This window comes from Sinohyriopsis cumingii, chromosome 6 (genome assembly GCF_028554795.1).
Source record: "Sinohyriopsis cumingii isolate HCF-2022 chromosome 6, ASM2855479v2, whole genome shotgun sequence".
Taxonomy (NCBI): Eukaryota; Metazoa; Mollusca; class Bivalvia; order Unionida; family Unionidae; genus Sinohyriopsis; species Sinohyriopsis cumingii.
Window position 1 is genome coordinate 44,410,032 of NC_142966.1, and position 13,144 is coordinate 44,423,175.

A 13,144-nucleotide genomic window follows, 5' to 3' on the forward strand; every position below is an offset into this window, starting at 1 on the left:
AATTGTTGAACTCAGTATGAGTTGTCTGTGGTTATCACAGTCTTTATTAACCTTCCTGGCTGAGCAGCACCTATCAAATAGTTGGTTTTTTCCCCCCATATAAGCTTGACATGGGTTAGACCAGTTTCTTCTCTGCAGTTCCTAAACGTCTGTCAATTTGCCTCCAGTACCAACTTATAACCCATCAAGATACATTCTGTCAATTTGCCTCCAGTACCAACTCCTAACCCATCAAGATACATTCTGTCAATTTGCCTCCAGTACCAACTCCTAACCCATTAAGATACATTCTGTCAATTTGCCTCCAGCACCAACTTAAAACCCATCAACATACATTCTGACAATTTGCCTCCAGTACCTACTTATAACCCATCAAGATACATTCTGTCAATTTGCTTCCAGTACCAACAACTACCCCATCAAGATACATTCCTTAAGCACATCATAATTAAAGCTTTGTTGTACAGAGAGTGAAGCGTAGACTTCACGAGGTCTGCCAAAAAGTACACTTTGTAATAACAAAGTCCTATGCCCTCACAGAAATGAGGATAATATTGATCTACTTTCTTTTCTTTAAAAGGGGGCACTAGCCTAATATTTCTGGTAATATCAACTTGTCTATAAATGGGGTACTAGTCTAATATTTCTGGTAATATCAACTTGTGTAAAAGGGGGCACTAGCCTAATATTTCTTTTTAACATCAACTTGTGTATAAGGGGGTTACTAGCCTAATATTTCAGGTAATATCAACTTGTGTATAAAGGGGGCACTAGTCTAATATTTCAGGCAATATCAACTTGTGTATAAAGGGGGCACTAGCCTAATATTTCAGGCAATATCAACTTTGTATAAAAGGGGCACTAGCCTAATATTTCTGGTAATATCAACTTGTGTATCAAGGGGAAGAGTATGCTCTACCTGCCAGTTCAAATTCTTTTATTTTAAGTTGCATTTCCCTTTCAACATTTTGCATTTACATTTCTCTAGCATCATCCACTCCTTGCATTTGCATTTCTCTAGCATCATCCACTCCTTGCATTTTCATTTCTCTAGCATCATCCACTCCTTGCATTTGCATTTCTTTCTCTTTCCTCTTTTGCATTTGCATTTCTCTTGCTTCTTTCTCTCTTTGCATTTGCAGTTGCATTATTTCCTGCTGAAGCTGAAGCTTTCTTAACTCTTATTTCCATCTGGTTTTTAACTCTATTAATTTCCTGTCTGAACCAGATAGCAACTCACTAATCAGACTGGAAGCACTTTTATCAAAAATACCCTTTTTCACCAAATAATGCATCAAAATATTTTTATATATTGCTTTCTTAAAGAAACCTTTCCATCAGAAAGATCATAATGTCTGGCAGGCTCAAACAACTTATCCTTTTTTAAGGACTCAAACCCTTCCTAGGTAGGATGTAGGATCTGAAACAAAGTTCTCTGCTTTTGATGATATGGTGAAAGCTTTCTGGTTTCACTAAAGATTTTTTAAAATGTGTGAAATTAATTATAATTTCTCTGAAATGTCTAAAGAATTCATATCCCAGACAAGCCCCCCGTTTTCTTGTTATGGCGCTGTGGTCTTAAACTAAGTAACAGGAAAGAGTGAAAACCAACAAGTTTTGTAAAATTCAAAATATATTTTATTTCCCTAAAATACAAAAGTGAAAAGCTATAAATAACCTACAGTATGGTGAATGAAATCATCACAAGTCCAAAAGTATTGAGTATTCCAAATCAGTTCCAGTGATATTCCAAATAAAGTTCAATCTGTTGTGCTGATGGGCCAATAGTCTTGATCAATCACAATGATAACATCCAAAATGCCTTTAAATTAATTCACAGTAATTCCAATACAGCTACTAAATCCTAAATTCTGAGCACTTGGTAAATAATTAAAATAAATAAATTAAATCCTGAACACTTATTTGGCTCCACTAGACTAATGTTTATGCTAGAAATAACTAATTTTCAATAAATCATCCCTTATATATAAAGAGCTAAGACATAGTACAGAAACAGATGAGCGTGAAATATTAATTCTAGATTAATCAAACTTTGTCAGCAAGGTAAGATACTTTAGCAGGTAGACAATCAGGAATTAGGCCAGCCTTGTTTTTCAAGAAAACCCATGACCTGAACTCATTTGTCATCAATGTGTTTATTTCTGTCCTGAAACTATGTAATGTGTTTACTTAAATGACCTTATCTTAAAGTACAAACCCACAACCATAAAGAAAACTTGTATTTAATGTTATTTACTGAATGACCTTACAATCTATTATCATAAAAATTAGCACACATAATATAGGAATACATAACACTTGCTAAATTGGCTAATACCATTTAAATATATGATGATTTTTATTATAAGCAAGACTGTTGCATAATAATGAGTTGATGTTACATATGATTGGCTGAGATTCTGACCACTTGAGAATGTATTTCTGACCTATTTTGTTAATCAGACTTCGTAAATATGCTGATATCACCAAGATGTTGGATGAATTTTATTATGAGTGAGACGTATGCATATTTATGTGATGCTCTTGCATCTAATTGGCTGATGTTTTTTTTAACCACTCTAGAGACTGAATATTGATAGTATTTTAGTCAGACATGGTAAACAGCATCAAGCTTTTGGATAAATTCTATTATGAGCAGGATACTTTTTTTAAATATAAATCTTTACTTTATCTTTAGAAAGAATTTGTTTTAGATGGATACGATAAAAAGATCAGATCAACTTAATATAAAGTTTGTGAGATAGTTTACATAGGATGTAATCTGACAGTATTAAAGCCTACTTAGTGAAGTGGTCAGTTGTTAAGTTGTAAACTTGGTGAGCAATTTTGGGCCCACTTAGGCCTCATGTTCTTTGTCCTTGTCATCATTCTTATACAGTATATACTTGTGTTAAGTTGAATCCAATTGCAAACAGCATATACCTAGATAATCATCATATAATGCAGTTTGCTAGGACTAATCAGAAGACAAAATAGCATTGACTCGTATTATGCAATTGCTGACCAGGATTTATGATATTTACTTTCTTACACGAGTATATACAGTATTTCAGACATGCTTTTTGGGGCTTCAAACCTTCACTTTTCTTTCCTCTATAATCAGTCTTTTGCTTCTTCTTCCACAGCATTATCTTTCTCCAGGGGAGTCCATCCCTCCAGACTACTTTCCTCCCCCTCCTGTGATGGTAACCGAGGCAACACCTGAGACCGAATTGCCTCCATCATCAATGGCCAATGGCACAGGTTGGTTTCATCATGTACTATGGCCAGACACTATGCAAAGTTCCACTTGCTAATGCAAATTGTGCCAGTATGACATAATATATTGTTGTCATGGTGGCCATCTTGAAAATCTATTCCTTTGCATTAGATTGTATAGCTTATAGATGATATTTACAGTTATTGACAGATATTTCAAATCAATATTTGGCTTGTAAGCCATATTATTGTGAAGTACAGTCAAACCTGTTTGTAATGACCACACAAAAATGATCTTTATAGATGGGTGGTCACATCCTGTTAATGTTCTTTAAAGAAATAATGAGGCATTCTTAGATAGTTGTATAGACAAGGTGGTCTTTTTGTAAAATTCAGAGTTCTGTAAATGTTCTTGAGAGAAATGAGGAGACATTCATAGATGGACAGTTTTGTGCAATTATTAAATCATTTAACAAGGTGAGATTATATGCATGGGATTAATTCAGATAAAATACAAAGGAGGCATTCACTCCTTACACTTCACTTCTTGCTAAGTACAGTACACAAGGTCCACTTGACTAAAACATTGCAAGTTCTGGTTGCATTGAGCAGGTGTTGGCTACATGCAGGCAGACTATTGGAAATTTCACTGGAATTGAAAATTGGTGGCCTGTATAGTATAGCTTTGTATTGCTGCAACTTCATCATGGTTTCCTGCTAATTTGATCTTGTGATGAGCTGTTGACAAATGGCAAAGCAATGGGATTTCTGATAACTCTTAATAACAGAGGAGATGAAGGTATCAGCAAAGAAATGTGTCCTTGCATACTTCATTTTATGTAAATTCATGCTGATATAGAAAGGTTGAGTAGGTGTCCACTGTCACGGAATAACTGGCACTCGAAATAGCCACATGCATACTTTGTGAATTTCTTCAAGACTTGGGGTAGACTAAATGTCACTGTTGGTATATGGCACACTATGGACAGGTTGCTTAATACATTGAATCTGGAAAACCACTGACAAATATCTGTCAGAGCAAATGGGTCTGCTATGGTTAGGTGGTCCCTATGCCAGGTTTGACTGTACTGTCAAAATACAATTACAGTTAAATTCGGACATAAATAAAAATACAGATTTAGAATTTCAGTAGGTAATAGTCTTGCTAACATGCCAAGTTTTTTTCTCCATTTTTCTTATTGCTAAATAAAAATCATGGAATGTATCTTATCTGATGGATGTGCATGGTGTCTGTTTATATAAAGAGCATGGTGTCTGTTTATATGAAGAGTATGGTGTCTGTTTATATAAAGAGCATGGTGTCTGTTTATATAAAGAGCATGGTGTCTGTTTATATAAAGAGCATGATGTTGTTCAAGCAAAAATAGTACGTCTTTTTTTATTCATTGTTATACCCATATTTAACATCATTTAGAAATGTAACCATCAATTTCAATAAAGTAATTTTCAAGGACAAGTAATACTGTCCAGTTATTATTACTTAACTGTTGAAATAGTATTCTGAGTAATTTCAAATGTCAGTATTTGAAGAAAAAAACTAAAAATTCATCATGAGAAAGATATTATGTGGGAATTGGTTTTTGGTTAATAACTGAGTTAAATAGCATGAATCATTTATTTTTCAAATTGGTTTATCTCCATTTCACATCATAGTAAATATGGCATCATACAGTTCTGTAGTTAAGCTCCATTTTTGCTTTAGTGTGAGTTTTATCTATTTATTCCTGGCACAGTTGATTGAGCAGTGCAGCAATGAAATTCATACTGATTACATGTGCATGTTAATTAATATAGTTCTAATTTTTGCCTTTCCGTAATGGTTAATGAGTTTAATTTCATTATGCACCTTTTCCATTCCCTTGCATTTTGATATACATGTATACACCAAGTTGTTTGAACAATTTTCATTTATATTTGCTTTTATGTCAAGTCCAGGTACAAACTGCACAGATCCAAATCTACCATCATATAAGTGCTGGCAGATCTTGATCACTGCATTTTATTAGGAGTTATCATTAGAACAAGTAACATAAACCCTGATCTGGTTACACATGTGACAGCAGGTCAGGGTCTGTTTTGTTTGTAGTTGGACTAAACTTACAAGCAAGTATATATGGTATTCTGTATTGTAAATCATATGTGATGATATTGGCAGTTTAAAAAATTTACATATATTTTGGTGATGTTTAATTAGTGCTCCAAATCCAGAACTGGAATCCCTATAGTCACTTTTCCTTCTGTCCATCAGCCTTCCCTTTCACACATTTTTTTAACTGCGAAAGTTCTGCAACCCTTACATATATCTAGCTGCTATTGGGTAGGTGAATTGTCTTTTAGATGTAGAAGTGCTTTCTAAAGGTTTAATCTTTTCACTTAAACATTTTCATGGAGTTATTGTCCTTTTTGATCAAGTTTACATTTCTGCTACTGCTTATCTTATAACCAGCATAGCTCAGGAAGCAGTCATCATATTGTGATGAATTTGGTAAATATACTGTTTTAGAGTCCTGGGTGTGTCTTTTATAGATTTTGTCTCAACTCCATTTGGAAAGAGTTATGATCCTTGACAGTTAACTTCATGTTTTCACATGGGTTTTGCTTGTAACCATCACAGTTCAAGAACCATTCAGCCTGTTCTGATGCATTCTTGTACAATAGAACCTGTCTTGAACAACCACCACATCTGCTAAAATTCACTGTCTTGCAAGACAAGTAGTCTTTTATGACAGGTTATAACACTGTATAATCAGTAAATCTGCATTGTGAACCTGGTTTCTCATAGCAGTGGTTTTTCAAGACAGGTTTTAGTGAATAAACATTGCCTTGTAGACTAATACATGCCTTGGATTTCATCTTGTCTACTCATTTTGGATCAGAAAGCTTGCCAGTAGCTTCCTTTGGGTCAGTGGGTCATTTTTTTTTTTTGTGCTGGGTTGTTACTCCACCAGTTATACTGGTTGCCATGTATAGCCTATCATGTGCTGTAAAATGGCATTAATCCTACAACAACAACATCAGCTCGATTTTGGACAAGAGTTATGCCCCTTGTCATACCAATTCTTGTTTTCACATCAAAACTTTAAACATTGCTTGCAGCCAGCATTATTCAAGAACCATCCTACATGTCTACTGGCAGATGGAGTTTGGCATGAATAATGTTTTTTTTTTATATCTTTTTATGCCTTTTATGGGTTTTGCCTCATCTACACCATTTGGATGGAGTTGTAGCCCTTGTCAATCAAGTTTACGTCTTTACATGGGATGTTATTTGTATTGGTAATTTAATTTTTTAAAGTCCATCTTCAAATTTTGGTTTGTAAAAAAAACAAGTTCCTTTGCTTAAGTCTAAAGGAAATTGTAGAGAGTGGGGCCCTTTGCAATGCAGCCATCACTAATTGTTTGTTTGCCAATCCCACTTTGGCAGCGACTCAACATAGTGATGGCTTTGGTTTCTGTGGTACATATGTGTCCATACACCTGTTCCTAGCTTAACCTCAGTATTAAAGTTGTATACTGTCCTTTTATTTCGATTTCATGTTATTCCACCCTTCATTATCTGTATTCCTTTACCTGTTATTAGCCTGGTTCATGGGTCATCCTTTGGAATGAGGAATTTTTGTTGTTGTTGTTTTATTTGCAGGGATTACTCATTAAACTTGATATTAAGCTTTGTGTTACAATTTTTACTTTGCCTTTTCTTTAGTAAGGTGGTCAGTTTGTCAGGTACTGTTACCCAGAGTCATTTTACTTGGTCGATTTATTTATCTTGATATATACTACAGCAATTTTTCCCAAATCAGGTAATTGTGACCAACATTTCACACTTCCATGACTTTGGTAAAGTGTTTCATTTACCTCATTTTCTTATGTATTATTGGTAAAGGAATCAGTGTGTAGTTTTGTTTATTGACACATCATAATGGGTCACTAAAGTAGGTCAGATTGACATTGATTTAATGATTAAGTTAATTTATTTAGGTGTTGTGTTTTTGTCGGTTCTCAGGCAGTATTGGCAGGAGAGTCATGGAATATGAGTTGCCAATTAATGCTTCCTTGACATCTGTCTGTTTCAAGCTCATTCATCATCTGTCCATTAACAGTTTGGAATTTGTATAATTATATCAATTTATCTAAACATATTGTTAAGTATATTTCATTTGTATTGTTTGTTAGTTTTTTTTTTCCTCCATCATTGTGTGTTATTTTTATTTGTATTTTGGATTTTACCTTGTCCAAAATCAAGTTCACTGTGTTCCTAACTAGAGACATTAATGATGTTTTTATTTTGGTAAACAAATTATATTTTGCTAATATTTCCTCTTTGAGTGTGGGTTAAAATATTAGGGCCATTGTCAATAGAAGGAAACATTGTTATTTGGGTCTGGGTCATATTTATTGGAATTACTCGTAAAAAATACCTAGTCTAACCGATGTTTACCACATTCTATTTTATAAGTTTAGTAACAGATTGTTAAAGAATGGAAAATTCCATTAAGTCATTGTGTTTCCAGGAAATGCTAATTGTGACCTAGGTCAAGTAGATGGCTTTATGTAAAATAATTCATTCTTGCTTTAACATCTTTAGGCAGAATGCATCGTATTTTTGTGTTCAGTGTTTGATTTGGGATGGAACAATTTATTCAAATTATTATTCTCTGGAATTGCAGAGTCTTTAGTATTATTCTTGGGCAGATACGTTAACTTGAAATTAATAGTGAATTCGAACAACGATACCTTGGATTATATTTATGTGATTCATCAAAAGATTGTTGACACATCATCACACTTTATTACATTGGTACATTAGTGCATTCACCACTACAGGCACATCAGCACCTTCAGCATTGTGTCTTATTTGGAATACCACTGAAATTTTATTAGATCTTTACTCGTTAGGAATGGATATAAAACTTTTTTGGGACTATTTGGGTTTTTATTCATGTTACTGTACGTTCTTTTTAAATGTTCACTTTATATTCCACAGAAGTAAATTATTTGCTGAAGTTTCCAAAATTTGTTGGTTTTCTCTCATTTCTGTTACTTACTTTAAGACAATGGAGTCATAATAATATCTTTAGCAAAACTTGTATTTACAGATCTCCATGGTGACAAAAGCCTGTTGAATAGTTTGATCTGAAAAGGTCAAAGGTCAAGATAGCTATTATCTGACAAAGGAATTTTTTTTGCATAGTAAGGAAACTTGATAATTTTAGGATTATTGCCTTTAACAAAACATGGTGGGTGTATTTTGTACCAATTATTGTATATGTGTTGCAGATGTTTATCTAATCGCATCCAGATAATTAAACCTGTGTTCTGAGCACTAAGCATTATCCTAAACAGCTCATTCAAATCTGAAACTTAAAGCACCCTTTATGATCGTAATTAATGGTTGATACATACATGTATACACTATCTGCCATTTCAATGTTGATTCTTGCATAATTCTTCAACGATAAGTTCTGACTTGCATGCTTGTAATACTTCATGAAAAATCTTCAAGTATTCACTCCAGTCTTCTTAATGTTTCATGTTGTAGCCATTTTTGTTTTCAGTTTTTGCTCAAACTCCCCGAAGACAACAGTCTTACCAACACAATAGCATCCACTCCAAGTCTTCAATAAATCCCAGTTCATATGAGTCAGCTGTCTAGGTACTTGTATGGGCAAATGATGGACTTGTTTATTTCATTGTAAATTTCACTGCGCATGCAAGAAGAGTGGAATTAAACTACTAACATGCATTATATAGAACTAATATCTATTTCATTCTATTACTGTTCTCAAATTTTTTAAGTTATACAGCGAAACTCTGTCGTAGACAATGGTTGGGTCAACAAAATGCCACCAGTCTTTGTACCATATCATGCAATATCCACTCAAGTCAGTAATCAGTTTTAACTGAACAAATTTTGAACTTGTATGCTTTTAAATAACAGTGGGAGGGGCCAGACACAAAACTATGGACTTACTGATACAGTTACCCTCTTGATTCAAATTAATCCAAAAAAAATAAAAAGAAAGAAAAATACATTAAAAAAAAGTTAATACATATTTGTTCAGCATAGAATTGTAATAATTCATGTAATCAATCTCACATTATCCATGATAGTATTTCCATTAAAAGAAATTTGTGCACAAAGTAGTATAATTTCTAAATAAAATTCTGCTAGATCCCATTCAAAACCAAAGTTGTAATTTTTTGCTAATACATTCACTCTAACTTATAAAATACTGTATTTTTAGATCATTCATATTTGCAGGACGTTTTCAAAGGATCTCAATTGTTACTGAATTTTTAAAAAATAAATTAGACATTGGGAGTTCAGAAAAGAAACCTATGTTTAAACTTGAAAATACGTAAGTGGATTTCATAAGGAAGGTCAAGGTTGTTGACATGGTAATGTACTTCAGATGAACAATTCAGTGAGTGTACCCGAACCCAGTTTGAGTCATTCTCCAAAAGACAGAGGAAACAATAAATAAACCCATCATTAACTGAAGCTTGTCTTATAATTATTACTTTGCACTATTGCAGAGCAAGTACAGGGAGTAGTATGTTTAATTATGATAGCAAATCCCTCATCCCTCCACCCCTACAGCTTAAATGGTTCTGTTCCAGTCAGTGTTTACTATTACACTGATAAGAGACATGTGTATATTGAACTGATTCAAGCAACTGTCAGCATTTCTGACAAGAAAATAAAAAGATTTAGAATCAGTTGGAGGGTGAGGTGCATGCATGTGGCAATGACCAAAATTGCTCCTGACAATTTGGACAGTAGACTTGTTTTAATGGGTATACATTATAGCTGATTGAGCTGGCAATAGTTATCTTTTGTTTTCCATTAAAAAGAAAGGTAAATTTAAAAATGTATAAATTCGAGTGAGAGACTTTTGTAGACCTCCATATTGATTGGTGCATTGATGAATATGCCAGATGATGGTGCAAACATCTGTTGGCTATTGTTTACCCTGTACTGAGTAACAATTGTGCACAGGATGCATTGAAGATGATTACAAAGACTTGATGGTTTTATCATTGATGGTTCAGTATCAGTTGGATTGAAAATAATCAACTTTTTTGGAGCTATTTTCAAAAATAATCAAGACACAGTGATTACTTTTTGCCAAATTATTAAATCAAACTCTTGTTTATATTTTAGACTAAAGCCTTGTAGTATTTAAAGAAGTTGGTAAAATTATTGTAAAATTTCAGGAGCCATACCACAATTATGGTATATCTGAATTAGTGGTATAATGAAGTGCATTATAGTGGAGGGTTTCGCTGTATCTGCTCTATGACATCTTCTTGAAGACTAATTTTACTTATTGTTATTAACATATATGTTAACCAAGTTTTTTCTCTAGGATGCATGCTTGTACTAAAAGAGCTTTCTAATGGTTTTACGGAAGAATTTATTGCCTTCTCTTTTTTTTTTCATTTTGAATGATTCCTCATGGTAAGAATGGTGGCTACTTTGGTGAAATATATAGTTTTTTTTAATTATTTCATAAAATAATGTTTAAAACGTGGCTTTTTTTCATCACTACAAAATTTGACATTTTTGGAGCCAGGTTTTATGCATCATCATCATCAAAAAGATCAAAGAGAATTTTTTTTCATATAGTGCTCCACCACATGACTGCAGTTTAAAGCTTTTATTTCAGTGTTAATCAGAGGCCAACCTTTGTACATTTGAAGCCCTTGGTGTGGGCCATTGAGTTCTTGGTAAGTGAGACCATCAGTTTCATCTGCCACCTTTTAAAAACTGTGTCTGGGCCTGCCACCACAGCAAGGAGCGCAGGAGCTGGCATTATACCCATGTGGTCTGATGTTAATCCTTGAGTTTTCATTGTGCTTCCGCTGAGAGCTGCTCCTCTGTTTGAGATCGAACACTCAGACAAATTCAGCCCATTTGTGACTAATCTAGCATTGATGGAGCTGGAATTTCCACTGGCAGTTCTTCTGTCTCGTTTACTTCGGTAGTGATGTGGTTTCATCTTCACTGAGCCAATGAGGGCCAACAACTTCCATTTCATGGCTTCCATCAGTGATGCTTTGCTCATAGGCAAATAAAGATGCACACTTACTGAAGAGAGGGCATATGGACTACAATAACACTAGAAGATTGTCTCAATACAGAACTTGCCAGTAGCTTCTCGTTGGTCAGTGGTTCTTCCCAGGGTTTTCCCGGGTTCTTCCTCCACCATTAATAGTGGCCGCCATGCATAGCCTATTGTGTGCTGAAAAATGGCGTTAAACCCCACAACAACAACAACTCAATACAGAAACAAACTCAATACATTCCACTGTGTCTGCTAAATGCATGCTGTAAAGGTAGCCCCGATTATAATCATTGTGACTAATAACCCAAGCACCAAACCAGCTCCTTACTGCGTGATTTCCCAACCTTGGCAGCAGTTATTGTGCCTGGAACAGCTTGGCTGGCATTCACAATTGCTTTGAACAAACTTACAATGCTGCCACGCTATGTGTCAGCACTTGTACTGATGTTGCGACCATTATTTCTGTTGTGTCTATTGTCACTGCTTTTGTGAACTGCTTCTTTATGCCAATTGACTTCAGACAGCTCAATGATCACATGCCATATAAATAACCAGTCGGGCTTTTAAGACTTCATGAATCCAATATTGTTGATGCATGTAAGAAGGGCACAAGAATACAGAGGTAGTTCTTTTCTGGTGTTATGAACTAATAGCTCCTTGTTGACTGTTTTACATGATCAAGATGCAGTTTTAACCAGTCTAAATGTTTGTTACAAAGGCTTTGTAAAAATTCATAATTACTAGCCACCCTTTTTACTTTAAATGTATAAGATTCCATTATCTGTATCAAACTGCACAATACATTCCTTATAAATTTAGGGAATATGTATGTGTCTTATTAGCATGTATTGCTCCTGTGTATGCATACAATATTTCTTGTGTTGAGGGTTAAAACTGTCAAAATAGTGTTCATTAATTCTTGTTATTATGACAAACCTTAAGGAAGTATAGTTGTTAATACACTTCTTCCTCAATAACTCGTGTGCAATGGGGTCCTAAAACATAGACTGCACTTTAAGCAAGGGCACAAGCTACTGAAGGACCTCAACAGAATTATTTGGGGATGCATCCCCGCTGGACTTTATAAACATGGGGTGGGGGTGATGCGGGTAACAGTGCTGTTTAATGGCTCAACACTTGTTTTTAATTGCATAGGAATTAGTTGCCGCTAAAGATCAAATGAAGTTATTTTCTTGCTTTTTAAATTAACTTTGGTTTCAAGTAGGGGCGAAACAGTTCATCGATATATCGATGCACCGATACTTTTGCTGGAATGATACACATATCGATACAAGAGAGGGAAAATCAATACAAAACATTACTTACCATATGTAAGTTTTAAGTCTTCAGCAGTTATGAATAATTATTATTAGTTTGCCTTCATACTATTTAAATATAGCATTAATTTAAATGCCCCCACCCTAGTTCCATGCTAATTATCTTAACCCAGCAGCATGTTCAGCATCTAGGATACATTTCAAATGTTTTCCACGTGCATAATGAATATAATGAAGTACTTTACTTGTCATTTAATAACCAATTTTATGCGAAGTTTCTACTTTTAATTTGATCTTTACTATTTTGGTCAGTTTGAAAGCTACACTACACCCAGTATAATGTGTTACATTCAGACACTACACCCAGTATAATGTGTTACATTCAGATCTTGTTGGAGGTTACTGCTTGTTGAGGTTAAATAATAACCACCAATCAGCAATCAGTGTGACAGACAGGATGTACTAGCAAAGCAACAGAGAAACAGGTCATTGATATTTAAAGTACTTAAACAGAACTGCTCTCAGGGTGTGTGATTGCATGAATTGTGCAAAATATGT

General features: G+C 34.4%; 1 protein-coding gene across 1 annotated transcript in view; it reads left to right on the forward strand.

Moving 5' to 3' along the window:
* LOC149796828 (uncharacterized) overlaps positions 1-13,144 on the forward strand; it is a 275,249-nt gene that overhangs the window by 242,026 nt on the left and 20,079 nt on the right. Inside the window, exon 36 of the mRNA XM_089960653.1 lies at positions 3,147-3,264. Coding sequence (XP_089816779.1) covers positions 3,147-3,264 — 118 coding nt within the window. The remainder of the gene's footprint in view (positions 1-3,146; positions 3,265-13,144) is intronic.